Below are 19,890 nucleotides of genomic sequence, written 5' to 3' on the forward strand. Positions count from 1 at the left end.
TCCCCATGGACTTCTGGTCATGGACAAATGCAAAATGAGTACAGGAGGGTCTTTTCATGTGTGAATAGGATGGATATGAGCACATTTGTTTGCTAGGGCAGGGAAAAGGGCTCCATTGAGGGAATAGATCAGTAAAAGTGAAAGATGAAGAACAGGTTTGATTTCCCTACCTGAAAAGTGAGATGTGTGAACTAGGTGACTTGCTATAACCTTAGGATTCTGCTTTACAACTTTCTTCAGAGCCTGCTTTACAAGGTGACAACTCCCCTAGATCTTTCTCCTTAGGTATATCAAGAACACATAAGATGTCTGGGTGGGGAAATAAGCTTCCTGTTTGTAGGGCACCTGGAGAGGGCAAGTGATAGATTGCAGTCCTAGAGGAGCCCACTGTGAGGCCCCAGCTGTGGAGACACTAATCCTGCCACCTCCATTGGCCAAACATCTCAGGCTGTCTACTGTTCAGTCCACGATGGGCCCATGATTGTGAGGATGACTCGCTCTTGAAATAAATAAACAAAACAATAAAATAACTGAAAAATTCTCTTTATTAAATAATAAGCAAATAGTCTATATACAGTTGCCTGTCTGCTGCATGAGTGCTTCCGCCTTCCTTGTGGAAGGCTACCCCATGTGTCCAAAGTACAAGCTCACAGCCCCTTTGAATGCCCTGTAATATGTGACGCTAACTCAAAAGACAAACGTCATGCTCTCCGTCACTGCACACTCAGGAGAAAATGAGTCACAGAGACTCAGCTGAAGAGCTGTTAGCTTCATTTAAAATTTCCATGTTATGTCATCTAAGCATGTCTCCTAACAATTCAACCATTTGTTACTCTTCAAAACATGTGTCACTTTCTTTGCATTTGGGTCAAACTCGAACTGCGAAGATCCATTGAAGAAATAGAAAAACCCTGAAAATACAAACAGGAGAAATGTGAGGTTTTTTTTTTTTTTTTCCCAAATAAATAAATTTGGCAACATACAAACTTCAGAATAATAGATAGCTAAAGACAGAAAGGGTTTATAGAGTTTTCCTGTGTGCCAGAAACTATGTTAGGCATTTTACATGACTTTTTTCATTATTCCTGCCATAATCCTACAAGGCAAGTATATCAAACTCCACTTGACAGATGAGCAAGTTGAGGTTCAGGCAAATTGAGATGCTTGCCCAAGGTCACTCAACAAGGAATGGATGGAGACAGCACCTCACTTTAGCTCTGTCTGCTGGCAAAGCCAGGCTCTGGATTATTAGGTTATTCTGACTTGAAGTGGATAAGGTTCTCTGTTTCTTAGGAAACTGTGGTGACTTTATGCTTTTTCTTCCCCACACTTCTCCCATTTCCTCGCACTGTAGCCTGAGGGGAACTTCTGGCTTCAGAGAAGCACCATAACTCTTGCGGAACACCAGATGATCCTTTACGGTTCTCAGCTTACGTCCTAATAAAGATCATCTATCACTCCACCCATCTATCCCCGAGGAGGAAAAAAAAATATTTTTTTTAAAACTTTGGGCTCATGGAAAGTTAAATATTGGCAACTGACTGACTGGTCAGGAAAGACAGAAAAATATCCCCGGGAATTAATAGTAGCAGTGGCATGGAATGAATGAGAAAGCCAGCTGGCCAGTGTTAAACTTGGCCACACTACTTGAGGGGATTTTTGTATAGCTTAAGGTAGGAAGTAGTCATATAATTGATACAAAATTGGTAAGTTGAAATTTAGGAAAGAGGGGAGGAAAAAGGTTAAAGAAAACCTGTTATTAAGTATTTCGATTTTCCTCTTCACTCTGTTACTATTGAATTTTTCAAGTGCCCCACTGCCAACCAAATAAGTATCCTCTTACCAAATGCTTCAAAGACAGCATCCACTTTTGGTTCAACCCCTGGAAAGTCTTCCACTATTTGCTTGGGAAAACCTGCCTCCATGGATTGTCTCTTCTCATCAAATCTGCACCAAGTAAAAGAAAGAAAGCTCAGCATTGCATAGAGGTCATCTTAGCAAAATTCATAAATCATGTTAGGTTTAATGTATAATTCTAGCAAACTTTCTAAGTGCTGCAAATAAATGTCAGATATGTTTAGCACCACTGAAATGTGACTTTAATGGCATTGTAAACTTAGCTCTTAAAATTCTTTCTCTACCAGAAACAGAGGCAACATCCTGATCTGGCAGGTGCTCTTTATTACCATATTTCTTAGATCTGGACAGAAAGAACTTTAGTCGTCTTTCTATCATAAAGACATGAACATAAAGTGAATTGAATCGTTCATCTCAAATACAAATTTCAACTTCCCTATAATACTTGGTTCCTATATGTTGTCCCTACCCTGCACAGATTTCCTATGGCAGCCTCCTATCAAAAGGGATTGAGACTAGAAGCAAAGCACAATAAGTCCATTTTTGATTGTTAGCTGGACTTTGCCTGGTCTGTTCAGATGTCTCAGAGCCTGGGCAGATAGCCCAAGAATTAGCCTTTCTGTGAATCCCAGATTCTATCTATAAAGCTGAATTATTAATGCTCACCATCCTCTTAAACCGAGGTAATGAATGGATGAGGTTAAGGGAAGCCTTTGAGAATCATATCGCACAGTGGGAAGACAGAACAAATGCTCAGGGAAGCAAGGCATGGACAATAAAACAAGGGGAAAGGAATGTTGTCCCTGTCACCTGAATTCTCAAGACTTCTTTCAAAAAAGAAAAGCCCAGTTGGGTTTGGGAACTTAGCAGGGAAAGCTTCATTTGAAGCAGTGGAACTTGAGCCAGGATTCGAAGGATGGGTGGAATTTGGCAGATGGAGGAGAAGGGAAGTCATTCCAGGCAGATGGGGCAACAGCACAGGAGGCTCCAGCTTATTGTACATGGGACTCAGAACAGGAGAGCTCAAGAAACCCCTGTTATCAGGCACTTCTGTATTTGAAGGTAAGCACTTCCCCATAGTTGTCTAAAGCTCCACTGTCCCTAGTGTGAGGGATGCAGGGTAAAGAGTAAGGGAATTTCTTTAGAGAAAGGAAATAATTTCCCTAACTGGGCTCATACAAAGTCATCCCAATCAAATACCTCCAGTATTTGTCCTCTACGAAGAAGTATGTTTTCTTCGTCTCCTTATCAGAAATAGCTGCATCTATTTTCTTTACTGTTGAAGGAAAACCCAGGGTGTGGATACTTCTTGGGTAACCTGGTTGTACATCATTTCCTCTGATAGCCCAGAACTGAGTTCCTGTTTAAAAAAAAAAAATCATAATCACACTGAATGTATAGTTAAGCCTCTGGTTTTAGGACTACTTCTTAGAAGTTTTGATTTTCGTGGTAAAGAAGCCAGAATTTTATATTTAATCACTGGCTCAAAATAGACATTAAACAAACATTTACAAGTTGAATGAATGAACACAGGCCAATTGAGGGAATTTGCAACTCTGGGAAATTTCTATTCCTGGGTTTCTTTCACTGTCTGTCAATTATGAATAAAATAATACCAGTATCAGTTATTTCCTCATTACCTTAGAATAATAAAGTAGACAAAATCTGTCATTCATAGTAGACAAAATTAAGGTCTTAATTCAATTTTCCTATGAGAGGCTTTATTTCAGCAAGTTAAATAAATTATTATAAAATAATTACCTTTAAAAGTGAAAACAGTGTCTTTGCTAATAACTTCATATGCAGCATCTATACTTGAAGGAAGAGGTGGCCAAAACGAAGAGATCAAATGAAATTCAGGTTCAAGTGTCCTAAAGGATTTGCGCCAAAAATGTCTGAAATGCATGTAAAAAGAAACGAAAACTTTAAAAAGTCTTCCAGCTATTGGCCTGTTTTCTTCATTGTCCTGACTCATTCATCTTCTCCTATTCTCTCATCCTCCAAACTTGATGACAGACAGAAATCAGGAAGGTTATAATTGGGAAAAAAATTAAGACCTATTGCCAGAGCAATGTCTTTTGTGAAAGTTATCCTAGTTATCCTGCAATGCAATTTAATCAGCCAACTATAAGCTTTACTTACCTATAATTCAAGCAAAAAAAAAAGTGTATATATTACACTATCATTTATATAGGTGAACATGTGTGGGTATATGTACTATGAAAGTGTATTTTTATGTATGCATGAAATAGTTCTGAAAGGATATTTAAGAGTTCATCATTGTAGATGATGAGAAATAAGGAACTAAGGGTCAGGGATGTGATGAAGACTTTCTCTTCATTTTCTTGTGCAGTTTAAATGTTTTATCATGCGTATATTTATCCAGCAGTGAGTAAATTCATTGATTAAATGTAATACCATCCTGGTGTCCTTTTTAATGGAAATAAAGATAAAATTCTTATTCTAAAGTTCTGTTGGTGACTTTTGAAAAGCAACTGTGACTTAAAACATTTGGGAATGATAATTACAGGATACAAATCAAATCATCCTAAGTCTTTGAAAATGATCTTGACAGTTTTAGGAAAATGTGGAAAGTGAAGCATCAGAATGACTTCAAGTTTAGAGCAAAATTTTTGGTTTTGAATGTTTAAAAATCTCTATCAAGTGTTTGTCTGTTTTCTTTCCTAAGCATTGTATATCAAAAGAATATATAGGAAAATAGAGTTTTTTGGTCTGACCTGTCCTTAAAGAACAGGATTTCTCCCCTCAGAGTGCTGATTGCATCGAAGGACAAAGCAGGATCACATGTGGCCGGGGTCCCAGGTTCTGGAGGTGTAGATTCTGTGGGCTCAACGTGCTCAGGAGGGGAAGCTGGGGGAGGTCCTGAAGGGAACAGATGTGAGAATACAAATGTCAGAAGAAATGTGATGTTTCTGTCCATTTACATGCTTTCCAAACATTCTCAAAGTGCTTTTGAGTTAAACTGCAAATGCTTTATGCAGCATTTTAAAGCTTTCCTGAAGCCCATCATTGCAAAGCTGAAATGTCTAATTTTTCTGGCATCACTCACCGTACAGGGACTGAATGCCATTCACATCATCTTGAGAAAGGCGGAACCGAGCCAGGTCTGTAAGTGGGTTGTAGACTGGGTACATCAAAGCGTTACTGTCAGTCGAGTGAAAGAGACCCAGGGAATGGCCAAGTTCATGGGCAGCAACAAGGAATAAATTGGCCCCTATTTAAGAAATCATAAATAATAATTACTTATTCCTTAAATACATGTACATTACACAACTCAGCTGTATATTACGTTTATTTACTCTGGAAGGACACATAGCCTTTTTGTCAATTTTTTTGTTTAATTGATCAAATGGACTGATTAAGAGAAAGCCAAGTGTTTTCCAAGGCTCATTCTTTTTTTTTTTTTTTGCTTTTCTTGCTTTTTAGGGCTGCACCCGATGCATATGGATGTTCCCAGGCTATGGGTCCAATTGGAGCTACAGCTGCTGGCCTACACCACAGCCACACAGCAACACAGGATCTGAGCCGAGTCAGAGACCTATACCACAGCTCAGGCAATGCCAGATCCCTGACCCACTGAGTAAGGCCAGGGATCAAACCCACATCCTCATGGATTCTAGTCAGGTACATTACCACTGAGCCACGACGGGAACTCCCTCAAGATTCATTCTTGACTTTCTTTTTTTTCCTTTTTTTCTTTTCTTTAATTAATTGATTAATTAATTTTGCTTATTAGAGCCACATCCATGGCATATGAAAGTTCCCAGGCTAGGGGTTGAATTGGAGCTGCAGCTATTGGCCTACACCGCAGCCACAGCAATGCCAGATTCCAGCTTCACCTGTGACCTACACCACAGCTCATGGCAATGCTGGATCCTTAACCCACTGAGCAAGGCAAAGGATCAAACCCACATCCTCCTGGATACACTTTGGGTTCGTTACTGTTGAGCTACAGTAGGAACTCCATCAAGGTTCATTCTTGAAATCAATCTTTGAGACTAAGTATCCAGCCATATCCAGTTATTCCCATCTCTAACCTTTTTTTGCTGATTCTTGACCCACTGGAAATACCTCATTTCTTCTGTACTCTTAGTTAATAAGAGTTCTCAGAATTAAAACAAAAATCAACATTAAAAGCATTCTGAGAGATGTATAACTAACCTGATGTATCCTTTGTCCATTGTTCATCATCATCAAAGTGAGCATCTCCATAAATTCCCGGCCCAGGTGCATAGGCATGAGCCAAAACTTTTCCAGGTCCATCAAAAGGGCTGAAGTCTCCGTGTTCTAACAGAGGGAAAAAAAAATATTGGAAAGATCAGTAGTTAGTTGGAAACTTTTCCAACCAAATGACACCAGATAAAATTTGTTTTTTTTTTTTCTCTTGCTTGTTTCTATTTTTTTTTTTTTTACCTCGAACTGCAAAAGTGATCATTATGTCAGCCTCTCCTTCAGAAATCTTGGAGAATGTAAGTGGAGTCACTTCCTCCCAGATTTTCAGAGCTTTCTCAATGACAGAATCAATAACACCTCTTGGCAAATCCAGTGTATAATTGACAATCCTGTATGAAAAAAAATTGGAGATAATATTTCTCCTGTGATAGTAATTAATAAAATCTCAGTATTATATCAACATCTCTTTGGACCCATTACCTGTAAGTGAGGTCATTTTTTCTCCACTTGGGCAGGCCAGGAAAGGTGCTGAAGTAACCAACATCAGGAACTCCACATCTGGGTTTATGCATCACCTCCAGAGTGTTAGAATCCAGCTTCCCCGTCACCTCCAACCCCAGGAACTTCTGCATTTCTTGTATTTTTTTAACAATCAGACTACTGTCCTTTCTTCTAAAAACCTGTTTCACATCCTTTGTAAGGTTGTAGTAGTCTTCCAGGTATTTCTAATAGAATAAAAGTATAGGTTTTAAGTCATTCTAGTGATATTTAGGCATTTATAGTAAATTTGTGCAGTTGCTCACTTAATCTATTTGAAGTATTCTTATAGTTTGCCAAAGTAAAAGTGAATGTCCTATTTGTTTAATTCTTCAATTAAAGAAGCCTCCTCACTTTTATCTTTGTAACTAAATAATCTCTGTAGCTTAATTTAATGCCAAAGCAATAAAAATTACACTGATTGGAAAATCGACGTTTCCAGTGAACTTAAAAGAGAAAAACAAAACAATCAAGCTTCTTTGAGCATAATTGTATATCTCAGCTACATTTATTCAATTTCTTCAGTTTTCACTTTATGCTTCTCACAAGGAGCTGGCTTAAGAAAAAGCTTTGGCAAATCCCTGTGTCTAAACTTGACACCAGCAATAAAAATATCTAGCCGACCTTATACTGAATTAAAATGCCTACAGAATTTCTGAAGCAAGATATACTCTCCCCTTGTTATTCATATGCCTCGAGCCTCACTAGTGTTGCTGGTAAGATGGTTTTGATCTTAGGAAAACACCTAATGTCTCTGGCCTTTATTTCTTCCTACATGAAAGGAGGATCCCAAATAGTGTGATATTGAGACCTTTTCCAAATCAACACTTTATAACTCATTGCCTTTGAACTTCCTGCACGGTAAGCTCAAACAATTAATTCTGTGTGAGTTTTACGAACGGAAAGCAGAGATAGTTGCCCTACTTAGCCTTGTCAGGGAACAGGGGGCTGTCTCCCTTAATTACCTGAACAAAGTCCATGCTGTCATCCTTGTCCACTGCAGCTCTGTCCACTGGATAACTTGAGCAAACTGCCACACATAGCAGCAGCAGAACTGGAAGGTTCCTCATTTCCACTGACTTTTTTCAGCTCTATGCAGTCTTAATGCCTTGCTCTCTGCCTGTCTTCTTCTAGGTCCACCCTCTGGAGTCCAGCTTTAATAGGGTAACAGTGTTTATTTAGGTCACCCACAAATTGACTCATGAATGCTTTCATCTAAATGACAGCAGGACCATTTCCAAAAATCCCAAATCTAGAGTAGGATGATACAACCTCCTTTACTGATTTATCTCAGCCTCCCTAATTTTGCAAGTGAACACAGTGATTAATCTCCAGGAAATGCTTCCTGTCTTGGTAAGAAGAAACTTGGGGCGTTTTTTTTTTTTTTCATTCTGGGGAAAAAAGTAATTGGAATTTACTAGAGAGTTTATATTTGTGATTTTTAGGGAGAAGTAAGCTGACTTGGTAAGAAGAATTGTGCAGAATTTTAAATGCAGTTTTATTTTAAGAAGACTTATTGGAAATCCAATATAAGAAGATGTAAGCAAATGCAAAGCTGACATACATAGCTATGGTCTATACTACTAAATTCTGTGAAAATAGAAGAAATACTATCTAGAATAAGATTGGAAGGGAGATTCATTTTTTTGAGCCTTTGATTTGAAATACCTACCTTTGCTTTCTGAGTGGGTTTATTAGTCATTTGGGGGAGTTGCTCATGGGAAGGATGGGACCAAGATTGTGAGGAAAAAAAGGGATGCATATTTATTCTCCTTTTTTTTTGGTCTTAATTCTGTACCCAATTTATTGATGGACCATGGACCTGTTACAACTACTTCATAAATACTTGAAAAGTTGAAATAAATTACTTTGTTGACTAGATTGAAATCCTCCTGCCTTTATCTTTTATTCTTTTCTTCTTTCTCAATCTCTTTCCTTCCTTGCTAAATTAAAATTAGTTGATACTGTAAAGCTTTACTTAAAAAAGTCACCCTTGGAGTTCCTGTTGTGGCTCAGTGGTTAATGAATCCGACTCAGAACCATGAGGTTGAGGGTTCGATCCCTGGCCTTGCTTAGTGGGTTAAGGATCTGGTGTTGCAGTGAGCTGTGGTGTAGGTTGCAGACGTGGCTTGGATCCCGTGTTGCTATAGCTGTGGCATAGGCCGGCGGCTACAGCTCTGATTTGACTCCTAGCCTGGGAACCTCCGTATGCCGCAGGTGTGGCCCTAGAAAAGACAAAAAGACAAAAAAAAAAGTCATCCTAAACATTCTAGCCCCTTGCTTATCTTTTTTCTCTTCTCTTTTCCTCCCCTTTTTCCCTTTCTAATTTATTTCCCTTCCCTTTCATGTCTTTTCTTTATTTTTCTTTGCCAGCTAGAGTATTTCCAACATCAACTGTGTGAAATAAATTCTTTTAGGGAACACCCTAAACCTTCGTAGAGGAAGAAACTTTGCTAGACATTTTAAAATCCTCTCACCACCTGCTAAACACCCATCTACTCCAGGAACCTCACTTCCCCCATATCTTTAGAAAAATAAATTTTAAAAAATCAAAAGGGAGGCAAAGCAATGGAAACAAAACTTACACATTAAATGTTTACTACATGCACACATTTTTATTTATCACTACACTTTTTTTTTCTTTTTTTTTTGTTTGCTTGTTTATTTGTTTACTAAAGGAACTATCCTGAGAATGAGAATTAAATAAGATGATGAATAAAATTGTATATTTAGTGAACATTAATAAGTGCACATTTTGTTCCCTCCCACATGTATCCATTTTCTATTTTCTTTTTTTGCTTTATTTTTGTATATTTTCAAATAAATATTGGAAATATTTCAGTCAATATTTATAGAAGGTGCAATAAGATTCCTCAGTGGTAGGGACCTGTAATTGGAGGTTTCCAGATGTCTAATGACTGCTTGGCAAAGAGCCATACATGAAATTTAAGCATCCTTTCTTGGGCTAGATTCTGTCTAAAGACATTTCAAAATTAGTGTTCTACATTCTTTTGTGTCTTGTTTTGTTTTGATTCAAGTAAGGGGAAAATAGTTGTCTACACTAATGTCAGGATAGCTAAGGGGGATGGAGTGGTAAGGGCCTGTACCAGACATGAATTCCAGGAAGAAACAATGAAAACAGACAGAAGAGGTAGTGAGATATTAAAAGCAGAAGAGTTGTGGCATCAGTTGTTAATTCCTTCTAAATTAAGTGTTTTCCTTTGTAAATTTTTATCTGGCATCATAATTTATAAAACATTTTTAAAATTTAGAAGGAAGAGACAGATTTCTGTACTTCTAATACTTAGCATTGTGACTTGCATGGAGCAGGAAACTTCAAATTGCTTAGAGAATAATATATATATATATATAATATATACACACACATATATACACATATATACATATATATGTAGAGAGAGAAGCAGAGAGAGAGATGAAAGTCTTACAGAAAAGGTCAACAGGTAATGAAAAGTAAAAAAATTCATGAATGATGCATATTTAAATTCCCATATCTTACATATTATATTTACCAAATACCCTAATAACTGATCTTTTAAAATTTATTTTCATAGAAAAAGTTTCAAGCTATTATATTAATTTCTCTCTAAAAGGCAATAAATAAAAAAAATTGTACACTTAAAATCTGTATTCCAAGCAGGAGGCATAACTCTCCCAGACTTCAGACAATATCACAAAGCTATAATAATCAAGACAGTGTGGTACTGGTACCAAAAATGACATACAGACCAATGGAACAGAATAGAGAACCCAGAAATAAACGCAGACACCTGTGGTCAATCTTTGACAAAGGAAACAAGAATATAAAATGGGAAAAAGCAAGTGGTGCTGGGAAAACTGAACAACTACATGTAAATCAGTGAGCCTAGAACACACTCTCACACCATGCACAAAAATAAACTCAAAATGGCTTAAAGACTTAAACATAAGACAAGACACCATCAAACTTCTAGAAGACAACATAGGCAAAACATTCTCTGACATCAACCACACAAATGTTTTCTTAGGTCAGTCTCCCAAGGCAACAGAAATAAAAACAAAAATAAACCAATGGGACCTAATAAAACCTACAAGCTTTTGCATAGCAAAGGAAACCATTAAAAAAAAAAAAGCCACAAAGACAACCTACGAAATGGAAGAAAATAGTTTCAAATGATGCAACTGGCAAGGGCTTAATCTCTAAAATATACAAGTAACTTATACAACTCAACAGCAAAAAAAAACAAAAAAAAAACCAAAAAAAAACAATGACCCAATTGAAAACTGGGCAGAAGACCTGAATAGACATTTCTTCAAAGATATATGGGTGGCTAACAGGAACATAAAAAAATACTCAACATCACTAATTATTAAGAGAAATGTGAATCAAAACTTCAATGAGGTACCACCTCACACCAGTCAGAATGGCCATGATTAACAAGTCAACAAATAACAACTACTGGAGAGGGTGTGGAGAAAAGGGTAGTCTCCTTCACTGTTGGTGGGAATGTAAATTGGTACAACCACTATGGAAAACAGTATAGAGGTACCTCAGAAAACTAAATATAGAACTACCAAGTGACCTAGCAATCCCACTCCTGGGCATATTGGGCGATAATATTTAAAAGAAAAATACAGAGATAAAGTAACCTAAAAATAACTTAAAAATAGGATAAAGTAACTTAAAAATAGGCAAGAAGGAAGGAAGGATGAAATGAAGGAAGGAAGGAACAAATGAAGGAAAAAAAAGTGTAATCTAGTGGAGGAGATGACACCTGTACTACTAATTCCATAAGAAATAACAATGTTGTACCAGAATTACATAGGAGGAAAAGTGTTTGCTTTAGAAAAAGCGCAGGATAAAGCCACAAATGAATGAAGCCTGAAATGATTAGGACATAGAAGAAAATCCAGGAACAGAATAAACAACCATATAGAGTCAAGAAAATTTAAAGTCTATATGAAAAATGGCAGAGGTAACTTTATGAAAGTAAAAAGTGTGTGAATGGTAATAATTAAAAATGAAAAGTAAAATTGTGGGAAGATAGATTGGAATGTGTTCAGGAAAATGCCATTAGCCTGCAGCTTTAGTTTATCTTGCTGGTGATGGAAAGTAATGTTTCTATTAAATATACTAATTTTTAATATTGCAATAAAATTTTATATTTTTATTATAGAAAATATATATAGAGAGAAAAGGTAGAAAGAAAAAAAATCATTTATATTTGAGCCCTTAGAAGAAAAGCACTGCTCTTTACTTTCTTCTGATTTTTATCACTTGTATGTTCATTTTCATGATATCATGCTGATTATGGGAAATTTATAAAGTTTTATCTGTTTTTACCACAAATCAGAATCTCACCAGCCAGAAACCAGTACTAATAAGGCAACGTAGTTCCTCTGAATTATATAGACTAAAAGTGTCGCTTAAGGGGTTTTAAAAATGTACATTTTTCATAATTGAAATCAGACCATATATGCTAATTTTGATGTCTAATTTTGTTGTCTAATTTCTACAGAGCCTTTCAGATATTTTAGTTGGAAGGTGAACTAGAGTAGAAAAGGGAATTAGGAGCAGATAATACCTGCACGTGGTATGACGGTCTTTTTTTGTTTATAAAAGCATAATGACTCAGATCACTCAACAAGAGTGGTAAATACGTTGGAATCCATCATTCAAATTCCTTGGAAATGAAAAAGGACTTTATGCTCCAGGCAACTGATTTTTATGGAAAGAACAAGAGCATTTTGTAATACTCTTGGCATAATTATTTCAGTTGTGAAAACAGAATAACAACGTTTTTAGTGGTACTTCAAAGGGCAATGTATTTTATATGGTTGGAAGATACACACTGTTGCTGGAGAAACACTTTTTCTTCATATGAGGATTAGAGTAGAAGCAGAAGGGAAACAGGTATGAGAAGCAGCATGGACCAAGCATACCCCATACTGCCAAATCCACCTGAAAAAAGTCATCCTTCAGTTAAAAAACTGCAAACAAATGAACAGAGCTGTTAAATTTTTTAGAGCTGACCTATGCATCTGGAATTGTTCATTTTAAGTCAACTGGCAATTGTGTGTCTTTATGTAATTTTCCAAATGTGGTTCAGGAGAAATTTACTAATTCTAGCATGTCTGAGTATATCTTTTGTTAACCTCTCTTATGGAAACTATCTTGGATGGGTATGAAATTCTAGGGTCATAATTTATTTTCTCCCAAAACCACACCCACCCAATAGATATGTGGCTTTAGCATTTTCTAATTCACAGAAAAAAAAAGGTCCTTGTCCCTGACCAGATATTTGAGGAATAAGGTATGTTTCTAGGTCTTCCAGATGACCATAATTTTTGAGGTTTCATAAGACAAACCTAGATAGCTCTCCAAATCTTTCTTTCCAATATAGTTTCCCTGTCCTTATAAATAGTTGAAAAACTGAGATTTCCTATCATGGCTCAGGGGTAATTAACCCCACTAGGATCTATGAGGATGCGGTTTGATCCCTGGCCTTGCTCGGTCGGTTAAGGATCTGGCATTGCCATGAGCTGTGGTGTGGGTTACAGATGCGGCTCTAATCCCTTGTTTCTGTGGCTGTGACATAGGCCAGCAGCCACAGCTCCAATTCAACCCCTAGCCTGGGAACTCTTCCACATGCTATGGGTGAGGCCATTAAAAAAAAAAAAAAAAAAAAAAAAGACAAAATAAACAGTGGAAAAACTTACTCTAAAACAAGCAACTTTATTATTAATGTTATAATATTTTTCTTTTTTCTTTTATGTGCTATAGTACAAGTTTGGGAAAGGCTACTTCAATGGCTCTTAGCCAGTGTCTTCTTTATTTTTTTTAAAAAAAGTCATTAAGTATTTATATATATTATTTTCAAATTATATATGGTTTTTTCTTTTGCATTTAGTTCTGTATCCATTTTGGGTTAATTTTTTAATTTTTTTTTTGACCATGCAAGCAGCAGGTAGAAGTTCCCAGGCCAGAGATGGAGCTCAAGCCACGGCAGGGACAACACTGAATCCTTAACCACTAGGCCACCAGGGAACTCCCTTGAGTTCATTTTTGTAAAGAATTTAAGACTGTGTCTCAAATTTTTTCCATGTACATGTCCAGTTGTTTCAGAACCATTTGTTGAAAATGCTATCTTTACTCCATTGTATTGTCTTTGCTCCTTTGTCAAAGATCAGTTGACTATATTTACGTGGATCTATATCTAGACTCTCTCTTCATTGATCTATTTGTCTGTTCTTTTGCCCATACTACACTGACTTGATTACTATAGCACGTTGTTCTCTTTCAGTACTGTGTTGGCTACTCTAGATGTACTCATCTCTCAATATAAACTTTAGCATTGGTTTGTTGATATCAACAAAATGACTTGCTGTGATTTTGACTGAGACCAGCTATTTTCTGAGACTAAAATACTTCCCATTTAGTGCTTTTTTGTCAGATAAGATAAACATAAGACTTGCATTTTGGCAGAGACTCAAAGTGGGCAGACAAATGGGAGATTTAATGGTGGGAAAAAGAGAAGTCTTCATATATGTCCTGATTGGAAACTGTTGACATGAGGACACTGTGTATAGGTGGGCTAAGTAGAAGTGGGCATCCTATGCTGTTGGTTAGGTAGTGCATTTTTTAGTTTTTCTGATATATCTTCAGTTGGAAACAAAGATAACAATTAAAGAGGCTGTCAATTACTCATCAAATATTAGCCATTTTGGATTGATTGTCACAAAAGTTAGTTTCTAGCTTCCTAGATTGTCACTAGAGATATCAGTCTTGCCTTCTGCACTTATAACAAGCTGGCTTCCTGGGTTATTTATTGAAGACAAGGGGATTGGTTTCCTGTGCCTGTTGCTATAGGTTGTGGGTCAAAGTGCTATTTGTATATATGGTGCAGTCATTGTCCATTTGACTATTCAGTCTCTCACTAGAAAAGCTGTCTCTATTCCATGCCTCATTCCGCCTCTGTAATAGAAGAAAGTTTTGGGTATTTGCACTTGGCTGAAGGACATCTTCTTTTTGCTATTCACATATTTTTCACTTAAGCTTTAGAATTTATAAATGCTTTATTCTGGGGGCAGGTTAAATATCTGTAACCAGTAATACTCATTGCTCTAACAAATCTGTGTAATGATCCTAGGCACGCCTTTGCCACAACTGAGACACTTCATTTTCTTATGAGTCATGATTTGTTAATGTTTACACATTTTTTTTGGTATGGTTACATTATGTAAGAATGACAGGATGAAATTGTATTGTAGTAATAGCTACATTAGCTACATTAGATATGTACCAAAGCAGAGCTAATTTACATAAACCTACAGTTTGATATGTACCAAGGTAGAGCTAACTCACATAAACCTACAGAGCTGGTATTGGTGTGCCAGATTGCTCTCCATTAAAACTATGCTGTTAGAAGAATGGAATCAACATTCTGAACTTTCATTATTTTGTATAGTTTTAGGTAACTAATATCTCTTACTCATCTCAGAGTGTGTAATATAGTCAAACAGGTATGTATCAGAACAGTCTTTTAAGAAAGGAGAAAGCCACTACATATTGATCATATAATATGCATAATATAAATAGTATGTATAATCTTTACACTCGCATTGTAAATATCACACAGGGTAAATGTCAGTATCTCCATTTCATAGATAAAAAATAACATTCAGAAAAGTTAAAACATTTGTTCAAGTATACAATAAATAGCAGAAGTAACGCAAATGCTGTTCAATCAAAACCAAAACAAAATAGAAATGAAATTTGCAATGTCTTCAGGCTAAATCTAGTCCCTGAATTTCATCCATTTATAAGCTTTCTTAGCCTGGACTTAACCCTTTCCACAAATTTTCTGTCTACTATGTTCATATTCTTGAAAACTGAATCCTGGATATATCTCTCATTCCAGTGTATGTCTGATAGTCTTCAGTTTAGGGGGGATCCTCTCATGAATTTCTGACCTTCTGACTACTCTCTCCTTATTAATCTCAGTCTTTTCTGTCAATTATCATTTACTTGTGCTGCCCAGATGTGACCCAGTTAGGGCAAATGTCTATGAGCAGTCACTATGTGTCACCAAGATCCAAAACTCCAAAGCCTCCTCACCCACCACAGTGGGTTAATGTTCCAATCCCAGGAAATATCAGCAAAATATTGTGAACCATGAATTCCTAAGTGCTTGTCAAAAAATCCAAGTCTAAAGTTTTGAGCATAAACACACAATTCAGTACCTTTGTGACCCAAAACACATTTCATAATCCTTCTTTCCTTTGAAAGTCACATTTTATGCAATTACAAAATGGGAACATACCGTTCCAGGTCATGAATTTAGTGAAAAAGTAGAAAAATTCCTCAAACCTCACTTAAATGAGCATCTCCCTTAAGATATTTTATTGTCAACTTTACCGTTCAAGAAAAGTACAGAATTTTTGTTGTTGATAGTTTATTAACCATTTTATCTTGCCCCAGTAGTTGAGCCAAATATTATCAGATCCTGCTCCTTATGAATTGAAAGATTATCAGTCAATAGAATCAAAATGGCATAGTAGAAAGAGCTTGAGTTTGGGTGAAATGGTCCTAACTTAGAATCTTCATATGCATGTACTAGCTCTGTGATATCAAACAAATTGTTTATCTTCTCTAAGCCCTTTTTTTCTTCATTTTAAAAACATCAGGAGTTCCCGTCTTGGTGCAGTGGAAACAAATCCAACTAGGAACGATGAGGTTGCAGGTTCGATCCCTGGCCTCGCTCAGTGGGTTAAGGATCCGGCGTTGCCATGAGCTGTGGTGTAGGTTGCAGATGTGGCTCAGATCCTGCATTGCTGTGGCTGTGGTGTAGGCCAGCAGCTGTAGCTCCAATTTGACCCCTAGCCTGGGAACCTCCATATGCCACGGGTGCGGCCCTCAAAAAAAAAAAAATAGACAAAAGACCAAAAAAAAAAAAAATCAATAAACATGTCTAGCCAACCATGACCAGAAGTGGGCTGACACCAGCTCAGCGTGCCCGTGGACCCCAGCCTATGCAGCTAGCCCCATGGGGTCATGGCCCCACTCTCTAGCAGGCCCACAGCCACTTAATGAGACAGGGCATAGCAGCCATCTGGGTCGGGGGCCAGACCCAACTTCCAGTGTGCCCATAGTAATTGGTTCAGCCATAAAAGAAGCAGGCATACAAACCACATGGGGAAAATTCTACAGCATAGAGCTTTGGTAACCGGAGGGGAGCATGCTCCTGGGCCCCACAGGACATTCCGACATAAAGCCACTTTTCTAAGATCTGGAGATGCAAGTAACCTACATAACCCATAGAAATAAACACAAAGAATTAGGCAAAATGAAGAGATAGAGGGAAATGTTCCAAGCAAAGAAACAAAACAATATCGCAGGAAAAGTGAATATAAGCAATCTGTCCAGTAATTAGTTCATGGTAATGGTCATAAAATGCTCACTAAAAACTCAGAAGAAAAATGGATGCAAACAGCGAAAAAGTCAACAAAGAATTAGAAAATAAAGAAAAACCAGAGCTAAAGAATACAATAACTGAAATTAAATATATATATACGTAATCCAAAATTGCAATTATATCAAACATTTTTTCCAACCACTATGCTGAGACTAGAAATCAATTACAAGAAAAAAAAAAAGCAAAAAACATAAACACCTGAAAGCTAAACCATATGCTACCAAACAACCAATGAATCACTGAAGAAATCAAAGAGGAAATAAAAATGTAGAGACAAATGACAATGAAGCACAATGATCCAAAAACCTATGGGACACATCAAAAGCAGTTTCAAGAGGGAAGTTTATAGCAATAAAATCTTATCTCAGGAAACAAGAAAAATCTCAAGTAAACAGCTTAAGTTTACACCTAAAGCAACTAGAGAAAGAAGAACAGAAAATGACCAGAGCTAGTAGAAGAAAAAAAAATCATAAAGATAAGAGCAGAAATAAATGAAAGAGGCAAAGAAAACAGTGAAGAAGATCAAGGAAACCAAAAACTTGTTCTTTGAAAAGATCAGCAAAATTGATAAACCCTTAGTCAGACTCACAAAGAAAAAAAAGAAGAGGGTTCAAATCAATGAAATTAGAAATGAGGAGTTCTCTTGTGGCACAGTGGGTTAAGGATCCAGTGTTTGTCACAACAGCAGCTCAGGTCGATGCTGTGGTGCATGTTTAGTCCTGGTCTGGGAACAACCACATGTAGGCATGGCCAAATAAAATAAAATAAAATTAAAATTAGGAATGAGAAGGGAGGAGTTCCCACCATGGCGCAGAGGAAACAAATTCGACCAGGAACCATGAGGTTGTGGGTTTGATCCCGGCCTCTCTCAGTGGGTTAATGATCTGGTGTTGCCGTGAGCCGTGGTGTAGGTTACAGAGGCGGCTTGGATCTGTCATTGCTGTGGCTCTGGCATAGGCTGGCAGCAATAGCTCTGAATGGACCCCTGGCCTGGGAACCTCCATATGCTGTGGGTGCAGCCCTAAAAAGGACAAAAGACAAAAAAAAATAAAAATAAAAATAAAAAATTAAAAAATAAAATGACAAAAAAATAAAAAATAAATGAAAACGGAGAAGTTAAAATTGACACCATAGAAATACAAGGGATCATAAGAGACTATTACAAGCAACTATATGCCAATAAAATGGACAACCTATAGGAAATGGAAAAATTCTTAGAAAGGTACATCCTTCCAAGACTGAACCTCCCAGGTGAATTCTATCCAACATTTAGAGTTAACAGTTATCTTTCTGAAACTGTTGCAAAAATTGCAGAGGAAGGAACACACCCAAATTCATTCTATGAGATCATCATCACCCTGATACCAAAACCAGACAAATATACTGCAAGAAAAGAAATTACAGGCCAATATCCCTGATGGACATAGACACAAGAATCCTCAACAAAATCCCAGCAAACCAAATCAAGCATTATGTTAAAAGGATCATACAGCATGGTCAAGTAGGATTTATCCCAGTGATGCAAGTGTTTTTCAATCATGCAAATCAATCAGTGTGATAGACCACATTAACAAACTGAATAATAAAAACTGTATAATCATTGTAGATGCAGAAAAACTTTTGACAAATTTCAACAAATTTCAACAAATTTCAACATCCATTCATGATAACAACTCTCCAAAAAGTGGGCCTAGATTAACTACTGAAGGGTGTGGAGAAGAGAGAATCCACCTACACTGTTGGTTGGAATATAAATTGGTGCAGCCACTAGAGAACAGTATGGAGGTCCCTTACAAAGCTGAAAATAGAGTTGCCATTTGATCTAGTAATCCCACTTCTTGGTATACATATTTGGAAAATACAAAACCTTTAAATCCATAAGATATATGCACTCAAATATTCATTGCATTACTCTTCTGTATATATATATACATATACAGCTAAGAGAAACAAAATGAAAGTGATATATATATAATAGAATATTACTCAGTCGTATGAAAGAATGAAATAGTGCCATTGGCAACAACATGGATGAACATAGAAAATATCATACTAGGTGAAATAAATCAGACAGGGAAAGACAAATATTTTATCTCATTTATATGTGCAATCTAAAAAATAGTGCAAATGAACTTATTTACAACATGGTAACAAACTCGCAGACATAGAAAACAAACTTTTGGTTACCAAAGGTGAAGTTTGGGGGAAGAGATAAATTACGAGTATGTGATTAACGGATACACACTGCTATATGTAAAATAAACAACAAGGATTTACTGTATAGCACAGGGAACTATATTCAATATATTACAATGACTTATAATGGAAAAGAATTTTAAAAAGAATACATATGCCCAGGGTGGGATTGCTAGGTCACTTGGTAGATCTATATTTAGTTTTCTGAGGTACCTCTATATTGTTTTCCATAGTTGTTGTACCAATTTACATTCCCACCAACAGTGAAGGAGGGTACCTTTTTCTCCACACCCTCTCCAGTGTTTGTTGACTTGTTAATGATGGCCATTTTGATTGGTATGAGGTGGTATCTCTCATTGCAGTTTTGATTCACATTTCTTTAATAATTAGTGATGTTGAGAATTTTTTCATGGGCCTGTTGGTCATCTGTATATCTTCTTTGAAGAAATGTCTATTCAGGTCTTCTGCCAATTTTTCAGTTGGGTTGTTTGTTTTTTGTTGTTGTTGTTGAGTTGTATAAGTTGTTTTTATATTGTGGAGATTAAGCCCTTGTAGGTTACATCATTTGAATCTGTTTTCTTCCATTCCATAGGTTTTTTTTTTTTTTTTTTTCATGGTTTCCTTTGCTGTG

At 36.7% G+C, this 19,890-nt stretch overlaps 1 protein-coding gene across 1 annotated transcript; it reads right to left on the reverse strand.

Annotated features, from left to right (window-relative positions):
- Positions 1–527: 527 nt before the first annotated feature.
- On the reverse strand, positions 528–7,759 carry LOC125111775 (stromelysin-1-like). The gene is made up of 10 exons (XM_047753853.1): positions 7,554–7,759; positions 6,532–6,776; positions 6,292–6,440; positions 6,040–6,165; positions 4,928–5,092; positions 4,596–4,740; positions 3,619–3,752; positions 3,058–3,217; positions 1,844–1,947; positions 528–911 (listed from the first exon to the last, which is right to left on the reverse strand). Exons 1-10 carry the CDS (start codon positions 7,656–7,658, stop codon positions 811–813), a joined length of 1,434 nt encoding a protein of 477 aa, XP_047609809.1. The 5' UTR covers positions 7,659–7,759; the 3' UTR covers positions 528–810.
- Positions 7,760–19,890: the final 12,131 nt, after the last annotated feature.

Source organism: Phacochoerus africanus, chromosome 11, assembly GCF_016906955.1.
Source record: "Phacochoerus africanus isolate WHEZ1 chromosome 11, ROS_Pafr_v1, whole genome shotgun sequence".
Lineage (NCBI taxonomy): Eukaryota > Metazoa > Chordata > Mammalia > Artiodactyla > Suidae > Phacochoerus > Phacochoerus africanus.

Bases quoted from the DNA above. Each gene is read 5' to 3' on its own strand.
- LOC125111775 (XM_047753853.1), bottom strand. From the start codon at position 7,658: ATGAGGAACCTTCCAGTTCTGCTGCTGCTATGTGTGGCAGTTTGCTCA. The intron at 3,218-3,618 runs GTAATTATTTTA...TTTTTTAAACAG, and splicing joins CACTGTTTTCACTTTTAAAG to GAACTCAGTTCTGGGCTATC. The intron at 912-1,843 runs GTAAGAGGATAC...TTGTATTTTCAG, and splicing joins TGCTGTCTTTGAAGCATTTG to GGTTTTTCTATTTCTTCAAT.